Source organism: Rattus norvegicus, chromosome 15 (genome assembly GCF_036323735.1).
Source record: "Rattus norvegicus strain BN/NHsdMcwi chromosome 15, GRCr8, whole genome shotgun sequence".
Taxonomy (NCBI): Eukaryota; Metazoa; Chordata; class Mammalia; order Rodentia; family Muridae; genus Rattus; species Rattus norvegicus.
The window spans coordinates 58,158,976-58,178,156 of record NC_086033.1 but is presented as its reverse complement, the minus strand read 5'-3'; the positions used below and the strand labels follow the sequence as shown (position 1 = coordinate 58,178,156).

The 19,181-nt window shown below is 45.9% G+C and overlaps 1 protein-coding gene across 9 annotated transcripts in view; it reads right to left on the bottom strand.

Moving 5' to 3' along the window:
* The window catches only part of Tsc22d1 (TSC22 domain family, member 1), a 100,633-nt gene extending 82,088 nt beyond the window's left edge, over positions 1-18,545 (bottom strand). For 4 of the 9 annotated variants that reach the window (XR_360080.5, XR_360081.5, XM_063274559.1 and 1 more), the window contains exons 1-2: positions 18,405-18,538; positions 15,197-18,209 (exon numbers count right to left, since the gene is read on the bottom strand). Coding sequence is in view for 5 of the 9 variants with exons in the window: in XM_063274559.1 (XP_063130629.1) it covers positions 15,197-18,042 (2,846 nt within the window). In the remaining 4 variants the exon portion in view is untranslated. Of the gene's footprint in view, positions 1-2,128; positions 11,257-15,196; positions 18,380-18,404 lie in introns of those variants that run through there. The other 5 variants (XR_010057848.1, XR_005493779.2, XM_063274558.1 and 2 more) reach the window with 5 other exon arrangements.
* Between the last annotated feature and the right edge of the window lie 636 nt (positions 18,546-19,181).

Below are 19,181 nucleotides of genomic sequence, written 5' to 3'. Positions count from 1 at the left end.
CTAAGAAAGCCTGTGTTGTCTCCCGCTCACCAAGAAAGATCCCTACTCAACACTCAGACTGTACTGCCCCCACAGACTAAAACCGTCCAACCTGATTATCTGTATTTCAAATCCTCGTGTCTTACTAATTATTCAAAGCTTTCGTGGTTTTTTTCAACTTTTCAAAAATTTTGAGAACAAAATTTTGATGGTAACAATGTCTAACTAAGAAGGAAAATGCTGCCAAAGAGAGTGAGGTGAAAAGAACGCCTATCACCATCAAACCAACGACTCTTGAGATGGGACTTGGGCCAGACTTGGTGGAGCAGGTCTTTAATTCCAGCCCTCAGGAGGCACAGAAAAGCTGACCTCTGTGAGTTCAAGGCCCGGGAGGGCTAAGTAGTGAAATGCTGTATAAAAGAAAATAAGAGAATAAAGAAAAAAAAAAAAAAAAGAGGGGGTGGGTTTTTTATGTTTTGTTTTATTTTGTTTTTTAACATTAATCTTAGCACTGGGAGGTTAGGGAAGAGTAGGTATTCAAGACCAGCCTTGCCTACATAAAACCCTGTCTGACAAACAAAGCAAAATAAAAGACAGACAGAATGCTTTGAGTTCACAGTGCATTTGGTTTTAATCCCTGACGGTGCCACTGCTATAAGAATTTATTTTCTGATCAAGCCGGAGACCTAAGCCTCCACTAAGAAATAAAGCCTGGTGTTAGAATGGCGGCTGAGCAGTGAAGAGTACTGTCTGCAACTCCAGAGGGCTGGGGCTCAGTTCCCAGCACCACATGGTGGTTCGCAACTGTCGGTAACTCTAGTTCAAAAGATCCAATACTGTCTTCTAGCATCCCACAGAACTAGGCATAAATATTGTGCAGGCAAAACACCCATAAACATAAATAAAATTAAGAAGGAAGGAAGGGGGAGGGGTGGGTGGAGAGGGAGGGACTGGAGGGATGGCTCTGTGCAACCTTCTTGCAGAGGATCCGAAGCCAGTGCCCAGCACCCTGTGCAGGGAGGTTTATAATCCCTTGTGAATCCAGCTCCAGGGAGCTCGAGTCTCTTCTGGCCTCTTCAGGTACTTGCACCCAAATACATGTGTGTACATACACATACACACACACAATTAAAACAATACTTTTAATGGAATGACATCTATTTACACATTCTGAAAGTCACTGACTCCTTATTATTCAGAAATAATGCCAGATTGTGGTATTTCTAAAAGTTAAAAAAAAAAAAAAAAAAACTCATTCTGTCCTCAAATGTAGAGTTCAGCAAATACTTTAAAGCCTGAGTTGACGTCACAGTTCTATGGCAGTCCAGAAGAGCTCCCTCCACATTAAGTAACATTATCCTCAAAAACATCTTCCATGGCAAATTTTTCGCCCTTTAAAAAAAATGTCTTGGGCTACAAAAGACTTCAAATTTTACCTCAAAAGTTGGGGTTTTTTAAACCATTCGTGGTGGCTCAATTTATAATTCCCCACCACCACTCAGAGGCCGCCTCAGGAGGATCACTGCAGGAGGATAGCCTGGGCTACACAACAAATACTATTTACAGTGTGAGCTATATAGTACACTATGGCCAGGTTACAGAGCAAGAACCTGTCTCAAAACAAAATCAAACAACAAAATTGAAATGTTTGTATTAGCTAGCTCCTTGAAACCTAATTTGGATTTCCTGAAGAATACCATGTATAGACTCCACCCCTAATAACTGCCAACTGTTTACAAACGCAGGGACAGCTGAATGAGGGAGGGTGTGTCAGCAGCACTTTCTGTGAACATGTTCCCAAGCATCTGGTGAACACCACTTTGGTGCACTCTCACATGGCAATAATCACACTTTTATTTCTAATATGAATGTATATTTACAAAAAGCAAGACAGAAACATCACCAACTGTTATGGCAGGATAATAAATGTAGAGAAAAATGGGCTCAAGGAGATACAAAAAGCATTTGGCAAGACCCTTGGGCTCCAAACTTTGCTTTTCTCACGTGACAAGCTAGTATTATTAAAAAATAAATAAATAAATAAATAAATAAATAAATAAATAAAACACATTTACAAAGTTTATAGAGAAGCTCAAAATGCAGTTCAATGGATCTGCGAGCCTTAAAAATCCTGATTCTGAGTCATTACCTGATTGATCAGTCTCATTCATCTCTGAGATGTTTACCATCCCATATGGGGCTGAGAATTGAACAGATGGTCTTCGGGGCACTGCGCCCATCTAAAACAATCTTCACAGAGTTCCAGATCCCTTCCTCTGGAAGTTGAGTCTGCTCTGCCACATGACACTGTCCTTCCCCTCAGTCCACGTCACTCCCATTAGAAACAAAGATGGAAAGGTATTTAGTAACTACTTCTGCATTTGTGAACTTAACCCACGTATTCATCAGATACTCAGAGTGGAATTCAGAAAAACAACCAACCCCTGGTGTCTTCACTGAATGGAGTAGGTTTGTTTTTAACAGAATGAAGGCACTCAATATACACCATGCTTGGTAGAAATGAGAAAGAGGCCACTGTATAGACAAGTTCTTTCGTGTAACCCTGGTGACCCAGACTGTACGAAATATCACAGAGACCCAGAATGACTTGTGAGAAGGCTGTCATCTGTAGAAGTCTTAGCCTGGCAGGCAAGCTCTCTACTTTAACTCACAATGCTACAGAGGACCTTCTAACTTGGCGCAATATGAACAGCGACCATGAACACAGCCACGATGTATTACACAGCTATCTCCTTTGATCTTCCCAAATAGTACCAGGGTTATGTTCTACTCCACAGATCAGGTAAGGAAACTGGACTAACAAAGTTTAACTCACTTATCAGAGTCATACAGTTAAGAGGTAAAAGAAATAGGCTAGAGACCAGGTCTGATGCCAAAAGTGACGCTCAGTAAAATCTACCTCATCATATGCTGAAAGCACGAACAGTCTTGTTGATCAATTATCTGAATGCAAAAGCTGTCATGTGCACTATATATGGAACAACCGAGCACATACTTAATCTGGAAGACATCAAGGTCTATGATGCTTAAAACACGGGAAGATCTCATGGGCTTTTCCCTTTACATCTTTCAGTCTGTATGAAGCACTCGGTGTTTCTGAGACAGTACATCTCTATGGAGTACTGTGAAGAGCACTCTGGACTAACAGACAAGGCCCTAAACTAGCTGCTGCCATCTTAACTTCCTATGAGTAGACCTCCAAATGTAGGCAACGACTGGAGAATAGCCCTGCAGAGTAAGTTGTACCAAGTTGCTCCACAAAAATTACCAACTGTGACAACTGCGTCTTTCCTTACCGCCCTCTCTAATGGCTGACCACCGTCCTGGTTTTCTTTGTTCATTTCCTGGTGATTTGATCAATCTCTAACTCAAACCTCAGTTATTCAGTACTCACAGTATTTAGACTCAGTATTAATGGGATTTAAGTTCCCTATTCAAAAGCTCAAATACAGTACAGCTTGGCTCTGTTAGACCAGCCTCTATTCTTAAAAGCTTTTGGTTTTACATATTAGATCTATTTATAAGCCATTGTAAAGCCTCGTGGGCTTAGACTCTGAGTACAACTAGAAAAATAATTGAAACTAAGAAAAATCCCAAAATGAGCCTTACCTTCCACAAGTTTAACTCCTTAAGATGCTCTCCTCCAACTTCTGGCCTGGCCCGGGGAGACGGCAGGTCTAGGAGCAGCCCCCGTGTGGGTGTAAACTGAGGTGCTTTCACCAGCAGCTGCTCCCTCCTACCTGTGACAGCGGGAGTTAGGGAGCAGACAGGGCACAATCCATACCCATCACACCCCGAAAACCCCAGCCATCACCTTCAACAGCTCCCATGCTCACTCATGGACAAGAACGAATGTGACTAACTTCTGCAACAACTCTCCAGTAAGACACCTACCGAAACCTTGCCAACAACGAATGGGTTTACCTTCCAGCAGACAGGGGCAAAAGCGGTAAACACCACTATTAGACTGCATTATTAATCGCTCATATAAGGCAGCACTTCTGTAGTTCATTGACAAGCATAAGCTGCAACAACTCAGAATGAAAGACCTGAGTATTAAGTACGCTATTACAACTCGATTAATTAGAACGAGGTTTCTGCTTTTAAACTATTGTAATGGAAGTTATGCTGAGCTTAAGGCAAACACCGTAAGTAAGCTTAGAACTGAAAACAGACGGCTGCCAGTTTCATTTACTGATCATTCACAGCATTAAACTGGCTCACTGGACGTGGTGGCATCTGCCTTTAATCCTGGCACTTGGGAGGCAAGGCAGATAGATCTCTGTGACATTAAGGACAGGCTAGGCTACACAGTAAGTAAGTTCCAAGACAAATAAGGGTTACACAGTGAGATCTGTCTTAAAAAAAAAAAAAGAAAGAAAGGTGTCTCCTGTTATTCTTCTGAATTGTGATTAGACTCCCACAATTCCAAGTAAAATACGAGGCAATAAACTTGGAAATGCTAACCACAGCAAAAGGGATGCCATCACTGTCTTCCTCTCAGGGGTCCACAGGCCCTTATAAATTTATCCCCATTGTATAAATCTGCCAAGAGAAGAAGCTAAAAGGACTGGAGTGTGGAGTAGTCTTTAATCCAACAGGACATGAGGATAGACGTAAAACCATAGTCCTGTTCTCCATCCTCCCTTCTGTGAAGTTTAAAACCCGAAGAAGTGCTTGCTAGGAACCAAGTGTTAGCGATTCCAGCAGTGAACAAATGTGAACACCCAACTTCAAACAGTAACTCAGGAGCGTGTGTGGAATTCCATGAAGGAAGAGAACAGTAAAGACAGCAGCTGGGGTGTATGCAGGAGAGAAAGGGGAGCGGAACAGAGCTGACGAAAATGCTGGACCACCATGCAGATTCTACAGTTACCTACAACATCGGCCATGCCCATGCTGGAGTCAAAAGCAATGCAGGACGAGTGTGAGGGGAAGCCCTACTGAGCATGCTAGAGGAGAGCTGCGGACATATCACTGGGTTCCTCACAGAAAACAGACGCTGTGGCCACTCACGAGGCTCACTGCCTTTGTGACCGGACACCTGAAGGAACGCCCAAAGACATAAGTACTCAGGGCCAAGTGCTCAGTTGGGGGCATATTTTTATGGCAAACTCAAGTCTATCTTTTTAAAGTAAATTTTAAAACAGGACTATATTCAACAAAAGAAACTGTATAACTGTCACAAATACAACAGTTATCTAAAGAGACCAATCAAAAAGATGAGCCTGAGGTCAAACATAGAACTTCCTTACAAAACAAAGTTAACTAGAGTCCTCCTTTCTTCAAAAATACCCTGAAACAGCCACCCTTTCCAACACGCCAAATCAAAATACAAAACAAAATCAAAGAGGCCCTCTATTATATCACAATGTTTTTATTAATAATTCTACTGTGGTAGCAGAAAATGCAGTGTCTCAGTGCCTCCCAACATACTTTAACTTGAGAACGCAGATAACTGGTTCTGATCACATGCTGCTAAAGTGTGATATTTCGACTTGAGATTTAGAAGGGCCACAAAATGAAATCTTTAGGCATGAAGAAATCTCTACAATGAACTAAATGTGGAGGTTACCGTTCCATAGGTGGGGGTCCTGGTGACTGGAAATGGGAGAGTGAGCTGAGCAGCAGCATTCATATCCATCCCAACACCCACCCACTGTTTCCTGTCAGTTATTTTGCTGCAGCCATGAGAAGAAAGTCAAAGTCCAAACCCTGAAACCAGAATTCCATACACAAATCTCAGATTCCACTATACAGGCAGGTGACCCTGAATAAAAGGCTTCTTTCTCTATTCTCAGTTTCCTCACCTGTAAAATGAGGATAAATATGAAGCCAAAAAGATGTCCTGAGGATTAAGTAACACCTCTGTGCTCAGACAACTCGGACAGTAGAATTGGTTCTCTACAACTCTACTTCAAAGCCACCACTGGTGTTATTAGAGTCTGAGCAGCACACAACACATGGCAGAAACTATCAACTCCAAGGCAGGACAGACCCCCAAGAGGTCATTGTCTAAGTGCTAAGCTAAAAACAAATTAAAAATTACATGAAAGTAATCTTATTACTACTGCTACTGAGATACACCATAACCACGTGGCAATTTTAACTGGTGTCATTTCAACTGTATGTGTGTCCTTTCAAAGCATTCCTAATTAGTCAATATACATTTGTACACACACACTATGAAGGCCTAAAGACAAAAAAACAAAAAAAGGTAATAACTAAATAACCAGAATGAGCTATGAGAAAATTGTTTTTATCAACAAACAATTCTGAATTTGAAAGTCAAATAATACTCAGAAATGTAAATGGGCTATCAAGAATCCCCCAAACTGGGTAGTTAGGTGTTACTAAGAAAATGTGAGGGCCCTGGAAGAGTAAGCCATTACTTCATCTGTCTTAACTACAGAAAGTGCACAGTTGCTCTGTGGCTCCCAGGATGAGCAAAGCCACACCATGCACCATGACCTAACACTGATCCTTTATGAAACCAGGTCACAGTTAGTCTCCCCAGTCAACACAAAATGGTTCTCTGACAGGCAACCAGGCTGAACATCTGACAAGTTCACGGTGATGGAGGGAGACTCTTTCACTAGGTTTCAAACTAGCCTCTGGCGATCAGTGCAGTGCATCATTTCCCCTCCTGCTGGTGGGGGTGTTGCTGCTCTTAGTATTACCACCATCAGTGTCCTACCCTTCAGAACAGAGGTCTCATCTGCCTCCCAATGCTTCTCGACACACACAGACAGTCTTTAAAGCTGACTGTTACTTCTGACCACTGCAGCCCTGCTATGGTTCTTCTCCATCTGAAGAACCCTACTTTCCTCTTCTGCATAACAGGCATCTAACAATGACCACGAGTAAAACATCACAGAAACTGTAAACAACATTTACTAACTGGTTAGAAGGAAACAAATAAAACCCTCAACAGAAGCAAGTGGCATTCTACAAGCTCAAAGCCTGTTTTGAACAGCTGATTGCAAAGGAGTCCCAAGATAATACCTAGATATTTTAGAACCATTTAATGGAAAATAGCTATGCCAGTCAAAAGTAGGAAAAATACTGATTATTCAAATTACCAAATAAATGGAGGGGTTTTTTTTGTTGTTGTTTCATTCAAGTTAAAGATTTTTTAACAGTTTTAAAGAATACAAAATAAACAAAACACAGTGCTTGTTTAGAAAAAGAATAGTCAACTGAGAAGCAGCAAAAAGTAAAGCAAGTCTCAATCATATCAAAGACAAAAGCTGATGATGTCACGGTAACCTCTAAGGAATTTAATTCTAGTCTCTAAAAAAGATGCATTTGATTTCCCGGTTCTTATGCCATGATTAAGAGTAGATTTTCTTCATGAAACAGGCTCTCACCATCGCTGTAAACACTGAAATAAGTTTTGGATACTGGTAGATTCCAAACATTCCTGTCACAGAGGTTAAAATTTTATCAGATAATCACATACAGTAATAAATTATAACAGGTATTACAAACAAAAGTAACAAGGTGCTTTTAATTAGTTTTAACAACCTCAATTTAAATCGGTATGTCAGAGGCCCTCCCAAAAGTGAACGGTTTAGCCAGGTGCGGTGGTACATACCTGTAACCCCAGGGCGCTGGAGGCCGAAGCAGGAAGAGCACAAATTCAAGGCCATCTGGGCTACATAGCTATTTCAAGGTTGGCCTAGGCTACATAGCAAGATCTTGTCTCAAAAGAGAAAAAAAAATTAAACTTTAAGAAAGAGTTGAGGAGGTGACCTTGGTCATGTTTATGTTCAAATGCCCAGAGGAGAATGGGAGGCAGGTCAGAAGGTTCCTGAGAGGTCATCGAGTGTCACAAGGAATGAAGCAGGGGCAGTGGAAGCAGGGGTGGAGCTCAGTGGTAGAGCACTTGCCTGGCATGCACAAGGCCACAGGCTCCAAGCCCAGCACTGAGAGAGGCGAATGTTTACTTTCCCTTTTATCTGTTTCTTGTCTGCCAAGAACAGCGAGCCCTTGCCACATGCTCCCACTACCAGGCGCACGAGGCCAAGCAACCAAGGACAGAACCTTCTAAAACCAGGAGCCAAAATAAACCTTTCCTGGGGAAATGGAGCCTGATAGGAGGCCAGGAGCAGGCAAAAACAGAAGGAATTACCTTACACCAGAGGGGAAGGCTTTACTAAGGGGATCTAGGCAAGTGAATTACATACGACTTCCACATTAAAAGCATCATTCAGACTGCAGCGCAGTAGCAGAGAAAGGCAGGATGTGTGCGGGTCGCTCAGTGAGAAAGCTACCACAGGCAGCACCTCTTTTAAGTGAAGGCTGTTTTCTCTTGGACTGGAACTGTGCCAGCAGGGAAGAGACGGAAGAAAAGTAAGGATGGATGTTCCGTTCAGGAAGGAGCGGGTGAGGAAAGACATGAGGAATGTAATCTAGGTGTCTAAAGTAAGACGGAGATTCCCCATAACAGAACAACTAGAAGGCCTAAACAGCAGCGTTAGGTTGACGGCCTGGGAAGACAGAGGAGATCTGCAGGCACAGGCTCATGCCTGTGAGCCCAGCACCAGGGAGGCTACAGCAGGATGGCTGCCTCAAGTTTGGGGCCAGTCAGTACTACCTTACCTAAGCAAGACAACAGACTGGGAGCAGCCTGTGAGAATCCAAGGCTGGGGAAGCTGACACTGACCGTTTGGCAGAGAATGATCTCAAAGAGACCAACACAGGATGGCGAGAAAGTGGGAAACAAAACAAAACAACAAAAAACAAAGAAGGGTGTCTTGGTCAGCTGGAGTGCTGCAGGAGGGAGTGCGGTCAGGTGGCAGAAGGCAGCAGAGGTGACTTTCTGGTCAGGATGAAGAAATGGTGGGGAAAAAAAGGCATTTCTGTCTGTGAGACCACAACCCTCCATTTACAATATAAGTGAAGATGGGTTACTTTTTCTTCTCCTGTACCTTCCTTTGAATGAGTCATGAGGGGATGTCTGAAGCCGTGTATGGTAGGCCTTATCAGGAATCCCAGCACCTGGAAGGCTGAGGCAAGAGAACTGCTGTAAGAGACTAGTCCCTGCTATATAAGGAGCATGCCATGTCAAAAAGCAAGAACAAGAAACAAGGAAGTGCATAGTCTGCCATGCCATCCGGCCTTCATGGTGGCAACCAAACCCAAGGGACAAGGCTTTGACTGTGACTCCAAGCCAGGTTTTTTTCAGTTTCAAGTTTTAAATTTCTAGATAAGAAATCATATATATTCTTTTGCTTTTAAAGTGAATTTTTGAGGCCCTATCTCAAATAAATAAAAGGAAAGGTATAGAAACGTAAGCCTATTTAAAACAAAAAAAAAAAAAAAAAAAACAACAGGCCATGAAAAGACAGCAGTAAAACAAATCTGGATGCTAGGAAGCAGACGGTTGAGTGACAACTGACTTCACAAACAGAAAAAACAATCAGATTCAGCAAACAAAGCCAGAAACAAATCCAACCGAAACTTCAAAAAGCCCCAAAGGCCCTGGAACTGGCAGCAGCACAGGCACTGCTTCTTACCCAACAGCCAAGTCTGCAGACCAAGGGGGGGCGCTTGCAAAGCACAGACTGAGGGAGCGAAGCACACAGCAGAAGGCAAGGCGGGGAGTGGAACTCGGCTGAATGAAGATGTGAGCTGGGGATCCAAGACTTTTCATTCCTCTACGCCCCCCCCTCCCTGCAGCCCTTGTGGACAGATCAGGAGTTAATCAACTAAGGGGAGGTACAAAGATGTCAGGACCCCCAGTGGAACAGCCCAGTCAGGTTACCATCTAGTCTACTCTAGACTAGTGGAGCTGATGGTCGACAAACTTTGTTGAGAATCTGTAACCAACACTGCTTACTCTTACACACAACTGCCAACTACCTAAAGGTTCTATTGAAATGAAAGACACAGACCAAGGTAAGAGAGAAAATGAAACCTGGGAAAAGCAGACCCCACAGAAAGAAAACTTTTAAAGAGCTAGGCATGATGACACACTGGAGGGGCAGGGCTGGAGAATGCCAAGTTCAAGGCCTGAACTACACAGAGAAACCCTGTGTGATAAATCAAATCTAACGTGTGCACAGAGCTAAGAGAAAGCTCTGTTAAATTAAACTGGAGCAATATACAGTTTTTTAAAAAGGCAAAGATCTGCAACCAAAAAAAGGCTCTTGGAAATTAAATGTAAGAGAAACTCAGTAGAAACCAAGGAAATTAGAAGATCAGCCAGGAAGGCCCATCATACAAATAAATTTGAGGAAAAATTCTGGAATGTGGTTCATTGGCAGATCCTTTGCCAAGTCTGAAGCCCTGGATTCAAACTCAGTACCCCAAAGTTTGCAGGTTAAATAGCACACAATAAAAAAAAAAAAGCAGAATCACGCTCCCCTACCACACACATGCCATCCGTGTAAAATTCATAACACTGGAAACAAACTTTAAAAGCTTTCATAGATGTTTTTAAAATGAGAAGAGAGGAAGGGGAAGAATGAAAGAGAGGAAAAACAAAGACAGGCCACATATGGCATTAAGAAACCAAAATGGCTATAGAATTCTCAAAAGCAGTATGGAAGCCAGGAAGTGTTGTCAATAAAAAGTTGTAAGAGAACAACCTGGTGTCCTTTACCTAAACAAAGGCATCAAGTGGGATAAGCTGACACCATCTAAAAACAGCAGGCCAATCAAGAATGAAGTCAACACAGGCTGTGAAAATGAAGCTATACCACAGGAGAAGTGAAGGAGAGAGAAGCCAAGAGCAACAGTAAGTAGCGAGCCTACGCGACCCTGGACTTTCCTAGAGAAAGGCTGAGGCTGAGGGGCTGGTGATAGACAATTAGTGACAAGCAGAGATGAAGTACAAGGTTCAATGGGGACCATGCACTCCAGCCGTGGGCCCCAAGCCAAGTTCCACACTAAGAGCAACCCTGGTGAAATGTTCTAAGTAGTCCTCCATCCTCTGGACTACAGTGCAAGCACACAAGCAAGAAACCACCAGAGAGCCGAGGAAGGACGCTGCCCAGGTGGAGACCAAGGCACACACAACTTGGGAGACCAGGAGAAGGAAGGAGGAAGGAATTCTGAGAGGGGGACCCACCCCTTCCAATACAGCAATTGTCTGGGGACCGAGGGAGGAGCAAGGCAGCCACAGGACTGTACTGTGGACAGTAAAAGGAATCATCTTTTACAAGGCTTATAAATATTCAAGAGTGACATAACTGTTGGGAGAAACTCCTGGAGCACCACACCGGCAACCAACAGGCAGGTCCATTTTATCTGAGAAATTTAAAAACACAAAGTAAGGATAGTTCTTATTTGATAAACTCTTAGGAGCACAGTGAGTTAAGTTCTGAGAGTCTTCGAAACTCATTTATTTTACCTGACGATTCTGAGAAATGCTATTATTGCCTTTACTGTTTTCAAATGAGGAAACTGAGGCATAAGCAACTTAAACAGCCTCGAGTTATATGACTGGAGCAGAGGACAGAGAAAAGACAAGGCTGGGCGGTCTGGTCTGTTTTCTGAGCTGCTCCTCACAGGCACACCGTTGCCTGTCTCGTAGCAAGACAAGCCTGTCAAAGAGGAATCATCTAAACAAAATTAAAGGGATTGTAGAAAGGAAATCTGGGAAGGAAGGAGGTGGGAGGTATAGACTTTGATTCTTTAAACTGTATATGTAAAAAAATAAATGCTTCAGGACGGGTGTAATGGTAATGGTGCACTGGGAAGGCAGAAGCAGGCTGATCTGTGAGTTCAAGGCCAGCCGGCCAGTCAGCCAGCCAGCCAGCCATCGATACTGGGTCAAAACAAAAACCATTAAAAGGTGTTTTACATGATTTTAATTGATCCATCCTACCATTCCCAGTAGATAAGTAATACAAGTGTTGTTCCTTTTCCGAAAGAAAACCCTGATTTCCAGGCTAGGGAGACGGCTCACTCTTTTACCTTACAAGATGGGAGGTGCTTGCTACACAGCATGTGAACCTGAGTTTGGACCCCAGAATCCATAGAAAAGCCTGCCTCAGAGGCACAGGCTTCTAATGTCAGCACTGAGGAAGTACAGACAAGGGTATCCCTGAGGCTCACTGGTAAACCAGCCCAGCCAGCACAGTGAGCTCCAATTTAATCTCAAAAAATAAATTGGACACAGTTGAGGGAGACAATTGACACTGACCTCTGACTTCATGATCACATACAGGCATGCAACCAAAAATAAACAAACAAACAAACAAACATGAAAAAGAAAACCCACTTGTTCCTGTATAATACTTGAGGGCTATGAAACAGACACTATTTACAAGGCTGACACCATGTCACCTTAAGGAGCAAGAAGATAGCAAAGTCACATTGCTCATTCAATTTATTACATAAATTATAGCACCTGCATTTCTAATGGTGTGGTTAAGATGACAAAGTGAGCTGTGCCTTCATCGGAAAAACAGAAAAAGATCTGCTAAGTTTGTTGAAAAAAAAAAAAAAAGAAAAAAATTTTTTTTTGTTCCTGCCCTTGTGGGAAAGACTGGTAAACATCATTATCACCAAATATACAGTACTTAAATAGGACAGTAAAATGTGCTGAGGAGACACCCCCTGGGGAAGAACAATCTTTCAGAGGGAACATCTGAGCTTTGCTTATAAACAAGAATTTCACATAGCACTGTGCTAACAAGTACAGAACATTAGAGCAAAATAACTGTGTCTTCCAGTTCCTGCAAACGTTAAGTCACGTTAAAGGCGAAGACATCAAGACCTTTATAATAAAATGGCCTTTAAAAAAAATGTCGCATGATCTTCCATCGTCTGCAATGTTTAGTCTCCTCTGAGTAACACAGTGGCTAAGAGGACAACCCGAAGGCACTTTCCCCATGTCTGAGCATCTAACTCTAAAGAGTAGACTATATCGCAGTATATACGCAAGGGTGATCTCTCTCTCCTGCCACCAAACAGTTTCATGTTAGCATTACTTCCTGGGTCATAAAGTGAAATGAGGGCACAGCCCTTTCTTCCAAAGGAGATCAATGGTGACAAAGCCTGCAGGATGCAGGTGACACAGACTGCGTGGAGCAAAGGCAGTGAGTGGCTCTAAGGCTGCTTCACTTTTGCCTCTCCTAGGTATTTCCCAATTATCTCCCAAGGGCAAATTTAAGTGATTTTTTTTTTAAATCAAACTACAGTGAGATTAAAAACAATCTGCAATAAAACACAATTAAAAATAGACCTGGATGGTCGGTCCTGCATGCTCCTTGGCTGGGGGACTAAGATCTTAAGAGAACTTGAAGGAGGCCTGGCAAACAATGTGTCCAGTCTTGATGACTCAACTTTGATGTGAACTGACACAGGTTTGTAATGAAGTTCAAAGACAGTCTGAGGACTGCTTCTGTTAGTTACTGCACACAACTACCTCACATGCCCCCATGCTGCTGCCCTGGAACATAACTCCACCCCACTGACTCCTGACCCACCTTCATCTCAGTCACTATGTGTCTACTGGGAAAGGGCTCTGCACTCTCACACTGGGATTCACCCTACAGATAAAAGCTAGTGCACAGTATCCTGCCTTAACTGTGGACAGGAGGTCTTCCCAAGGCCTGCCATCTCCCTGCCAACAGGAGGAAAACAATGGAAGCCCTCTTAGGAGCCCACAAACAGTAATTAAGAAAACCTCCACGGTTTGTAAGCAGTGTGCGGCTTCCATCGCTCTCTGTCACCTGTCTTTGACATCCTAGGTCAGCTTCTGTATTACACGGTTAAACAGGAGCTTCGCTTGAACTGATTTAGATTTAGGAAACCAAAAAGAGTAAATAATTTCTTAAACTAAATTACAGGTGAGGTTCAGAATGATAAAGATAAAATTAAAGGTTGAACAATAATTATAATTGGACTACTACAGAAACTACATCTTACAAGTCTCTCTTGTGAAGTACTTCTGTATGGGGGTAAGGACTACATTTAGTTAGTAACAAAATTTAAGTATATGACTACTAGAAAAAAACACTAAAAAAGTATTTTCCCCTGATTTCAAGTATCATTATCTTTTAAACAACTTGGGGGAAAATGATGAAAACGTCACTAAAACACATGGCCATTTTTTCTCTTTATAAAATTCTTTTGCAACAGTTTCAGTTTTTCCAAAGTAAACCCACGAATATACAAATAGACTATAAATGCTTCAATTGGAATGGTTGAAAACTTAATGTCAAAAATCTCCAACAGATACTAAAATAACTCTCTTAAATGTTTTTCAAAACTTCAGTGAAGAAGTCTTTTTACAACTACTATACTTCTGTTCACTATATACACTGGCAAAATTACAAAAAACTTTCCTTTAAAAAAATCTTAAAGCAATGTAGACATAGAGTTCACAGCTTCTCTGGCAATCTGATGCATTAAGTGATTAGCATATTATTTCCAATATGATTTTAAAAAAAAATGCTGGCCTAATACTGACTTTTAGACTCTGTCTTTTGGCAAGAGAAGAAACAGGTGGGACAGATTAGCCTGTATAAAATCAGCCCTTTAAGACTGAGTGCATGCTTTAAAATGGCTACCACTTTTATCTACTCTCAAAAGGAAAAAAAGTACAGCCATTACTTACTACTAAGGATAAAGTAGGCATTTTGTCCTCGAAAAACACGCGTTAAGACTTCTATTCCTCCTCTGTCCGGACAGAGTTTACAAAAGCCGGTTGCTAACAGTATGAGGACAACCTACATCACCCAGATTAGGTCATCTTTCCCACAGTGCCTTAGGAGGACAAGCAGGTAACAGTATCTTTCAAAGCCTGAGATCAAACTTCCTAGGAAACAAGAAATGTGGGAGCCACAGCGCCTAACAAGAAATGATCATTAAGATTTTAGTAGCTCAAAAGAATAGCTTTAACTATTTCGTGGGATAACCAAATCTAAGCTGCTTTGCATAATCTTCTCAAAAGCACTTTATAAATAATAAAATCTACCTGGTAGCCCCGTCTATTTGTAATATACACTTACACTTTTATAACTATCGTGAACATTATGTTCATAACCTAGTCTGCCTCCCAACCACTCTGAAACCATTCTGTAAGATTCTTACCCTGGAAAACTTACCATGAATATGCACTTCTCACATGCAAATGGAAAGGCATATATATACATATGGACTAAGTGCACCCACACGTACTGCTGCTAAAGAGATCAACTTTGAACTGCCCGATGCCTGCAGAAGCACATGATCTTACCTCTCGTCCTCGCCATCCACCAGGGGTGTTGTCAGCGGTAGCACCTTCAACGGGAAGAGAGAAGCAGAGGCTGCTAGGCTGCTGCTACTCCCATCTGAGACTGCTGACACTCCCCCACTGTCACCACTGAGAGTCTGAGGTAAGCCGCCTGAGGAGGGCTCCGCTGGACGCCTGGTGTCTTCCATTTGGCTTCCAATTGCCTGAGCTAATGATTGTGTAGAGAACTGAGTAGAACTTAGCGGTATCTGTTGTGCCAAAGGCAAATTTATGTTAGTGGCTATCAATGGAGATTGACTAACACTTTGAACCAAACTGCCATTTTGGGTGGCTGGGGGTTGTGCTATATTCTGTGGTGGAACTAAGTTTGTTGGGACAGAAGACATTCCAGAAGGACCAGCTGAACTAACCTGACTTGTAACAGAAATGGTGCTAGCAGAGGGCAAAGGACTACCTGTGGGCAACTGGTGGGAAACAACTCCATGAGCCACTGCTTCCACTCCCTGTGTCTGGGGAGGCACCGCTACCATGGTACTCTGGGGTGCAATAACCAATTGCTGAGGAAGGCTTGGAGCACTGGTTTGAACGCCCTGATGAATGATCCCAGTTGGAGCAGGTAGGACTACTTGTGAAGATGGAGGAGCACCTTGCTGAACAACTGAAGGTGTAACTTGGGTAGAGGGTGGCTGTACTGCAGTGGGTATGTTTGCCTGCTGACCGATACTTGCAATCTGACCACCAGCTGGTACAGTAGACACTGCTGTTGGAGCCTGGCCAATGGGCTGCCCAGTCGCCCCTGCAGGTTGTGCTTGTACTGCTGTGGGCTGCACTGGCAGCTGGATCCCTTGTGGCTGAGCCACGGGAATCACTGACGCTCCTGTGCCTGTGGAACTGGACTGTCCAGAGGACATTGCCGCTTGGAATATTGGCTGCTGCTGTGCGTACTCTGAAGGAGGGTTTTGAGTTGCTGGCTGGCCATGGCCTGGGGCTATCTGCGTAGGAACCATTGGTTGCTGTTGCCCATATTGTAACTGCTGGGGTGGTGCCCCTGGAAGAGGAGTTTGCACGGGAGGAGCTGGCTGAGGATACGGCAGCTGGGGCTGAGCCAGACTGGAAATGGAAGGCTGTTGACCTACAGCTGACGTTACACCCACCACGTTGACAGGTGAAGGCTGGATACCAGTTGCTGCGCTCATAGTGGCTTGCAGAGGAACAGGTTGAAGATTTGGCTTCTGCTGAAAGCTCAATTCTTGAGGCTGTAGTTGTACCTGTGACATCTGTGACTGAGAAATACTCTGTGGACCAGGGCTACTGAAATCTAGCTGTTGGAGGGCCACGCCTTGAAGACCTGGTGGTGCTGGTGGTAGCGGCTGCTGCTGCTGCACCACCACAGTAGGGGCTCCCATCTCTCCGCTTCCCACACTCTCTGTGTAGTGACTCAGTGTGCTGACACTACTGCTCACGGAACTCCCACTAGTGCTCTCCCTCTCCGAAGAGGACGCTTCCGTGGGGGTTTGCTTCACGGTCTCCACCACTTTATTTATGGCCACGCCTTCTGGACCTGGCACAGCATTTTCTCTCTCATAGAATTCAGTGCAAGTCCATCTGCCTTTTTTAAAGGGTTCAGAAGTAGAGTCTAACTTCACAACTCTGAACCTTGATGTGTTAACTGTTGGCGGCGGCTGCTGCGGCTGCTGCTGCTGACTTGAAACCACTCCCACCGTGATACCTGCAGCTGCGTTAAGGACAGGAGAAGAAATGGTACCGTTGCCCATGCCACTCAAGACATTCACATTAACACCGCTGGTAACTCCAGGCCCACCACTTATACTAACAGCATTGGGATGCACGCTGTTCGCCACACCGGGACTGAAACCACCCACAGCAGCAATGTTAACATTATTCGTTGCATTCGTGCCGGTAACTGAATTTACACCTATGCTGCCTGGAGTGCTTGGAGCACGGATGCTCGTCATCACTGAGGCAGGTAAGCCAGCCGATGATACAGCAGAAGTAGGTGGGACTGGCACACCACCGTCAGAACTTCCAGCTGTAGAGAGTTTCCTGGACACGGGGCTCGTGGGTGGTGGCCCTCCAGGAACGGATGTACTGGCCACAGCAGCATGTGATGAATGGTGGTGTCCGTGGTGAAGGTGGTGCCCATGATGAATGTGATGGTGGTGATGGAGGTGGTGTGGATGAGCGTTCCCATTGATCACAACGTTCTGTTGTGGAAGGTGAGGCAAATGAGGCTGAGGAAGGTGGGGCTGGTTAGGAGAGACTGCCCCAGGTGTCTCAGCTTCCTGGAAGTTATTCAGAGTCTCCTCGGAGGAACTGCGTTCAGGCTCACCTAAGTCAGTGGCCCTGGAAAGGGAGACATCAAGGATCTCGGAAGAAGAGAGATCTTCCGTGTGCGACTCATCCAGGTCATCATAGCTCTCGGTGTCCTCTGCTATGCTGTTGTTCGAGCTGATGCTGGCAGAGATCTGAGCCGGAGTAACGCTAGTTATCTGGAAGCCACTTTTCTTTTTCATCTGAGTTCCGCCTGGCGCAAGAGGCTGTCCCTGCAGCTGAGCCTGTGAAAGGAGGTTCAGGCTTTGTGGAGGCGGAGGCTGTGGTCCCTGTGTGGAAGATGCAGCAGGAGGCGGCGGCTGGAGCAGCGAAGAAGGAGGAGGAAAATCTTCAGAAGATGGAGCAGCACCACTGACGCCGGTACCTGCTGCACTGAGAGCAGAGGCGCTGCCACCACCGCTGCCCCTTCGAGGGAACATTGCCGGGTGCGCCATCTTCCTAGCACTAATGTCTGCAGCAGCGGCCGCCGCGGCGGTGGACTCTGGCGGCTGGTGCATTGTGCTGGGTACCGGGGGGCGGAGGAGGCGAGTGCAATTTCCTTCTGCACCGTAATCTTTGTATGGAGAAGCCGGAGAGGCGAACAGGACCTGAAGCTCCGCCCGACGCGATCCCTCCTCCTCCTCCTCTGCCGAAGGCGCCGGCTGCTCGTGCCTTCGAGGGCTAGCTTCGGGAAGGGAGGATGAACCGGGTGAACCAGGTGGCTGGGGAACCGAAGGGGGACCCCTTCAGTCCTTCGCCATTCACTTTCCCCTCCAGTCACACACCCCCCTTTATATTCCGCTTCACGTGGGGTGCGGGGCGGGAGGGAGGGGAGCCCAGGAGGGGGCGGGGGAGGCGAGGAGAAGCGAGAAATGCCCACCTTCTTTGGCCAACTCCGGAGCCAGCTCAACCCCCTCCTCCCGCGGCGGCGGCCGCTGCAAAGCCCCTCCGCTCGCCCTGCACCGAGGCAGCGCGGAGCGAGCGGTCGCCCGGCCCTCGCCACCCCCGGCGCCGCGGCCGCCGGCGAGCCCTGAGCTCAGCGTCGCTCCAACCTCCCTTGCCGGCGCGGCCGGCCCCGCTCGGGCCTCCCCCCGCGGCCCGCGGCCCCTCTCAAACCCCCTGGGCTCGCGACGGCTGCTCCGGGAGGAAAGGCTGACCGCGACTGGGGCCCGGGCGGCGCGGCTGCGAGCGGGGCGGCGGCGGGGCGCCGGGTACGGTGAGCCCAGCAACGAGGCGAGGGCGGGCGCGCAGAGACGCCGGGTCCTCGCGGAGCGCGGCCGGGGCGCGGCGGCGGCGGTGGCGGCGGCAGCGGGAGCCCAGGGACCGCTCCATCACTGGCAGCCATGGAGCCCGAGCATTTTCCTCTCTCGGGGCAGGCGCTCGGCTCGGCACACGTCCTCTGAGAGGAAGGGCGCCGGCGCCCAGGCTGCTCCGGCGGGTGGCGGGACGTGCGCGGGAGCGGAGGGGCGAGCTCGCGTCCTCTTCTCAGCCCGCCGGCTGGCTCGGCACCGAGCTGCTCCCGCGACCGGGAGGGAGGGGGCCGCGGGCGGCGGTGGCTCCTTTTCGCGGCGGCGGCGACGGCCAGACGGGGCTGGTGCAGCGGCTGCAGCCGACGCCGTTCAAAGAAATGAGAGGTGGGGTTGGTCGGTGGCGGCGC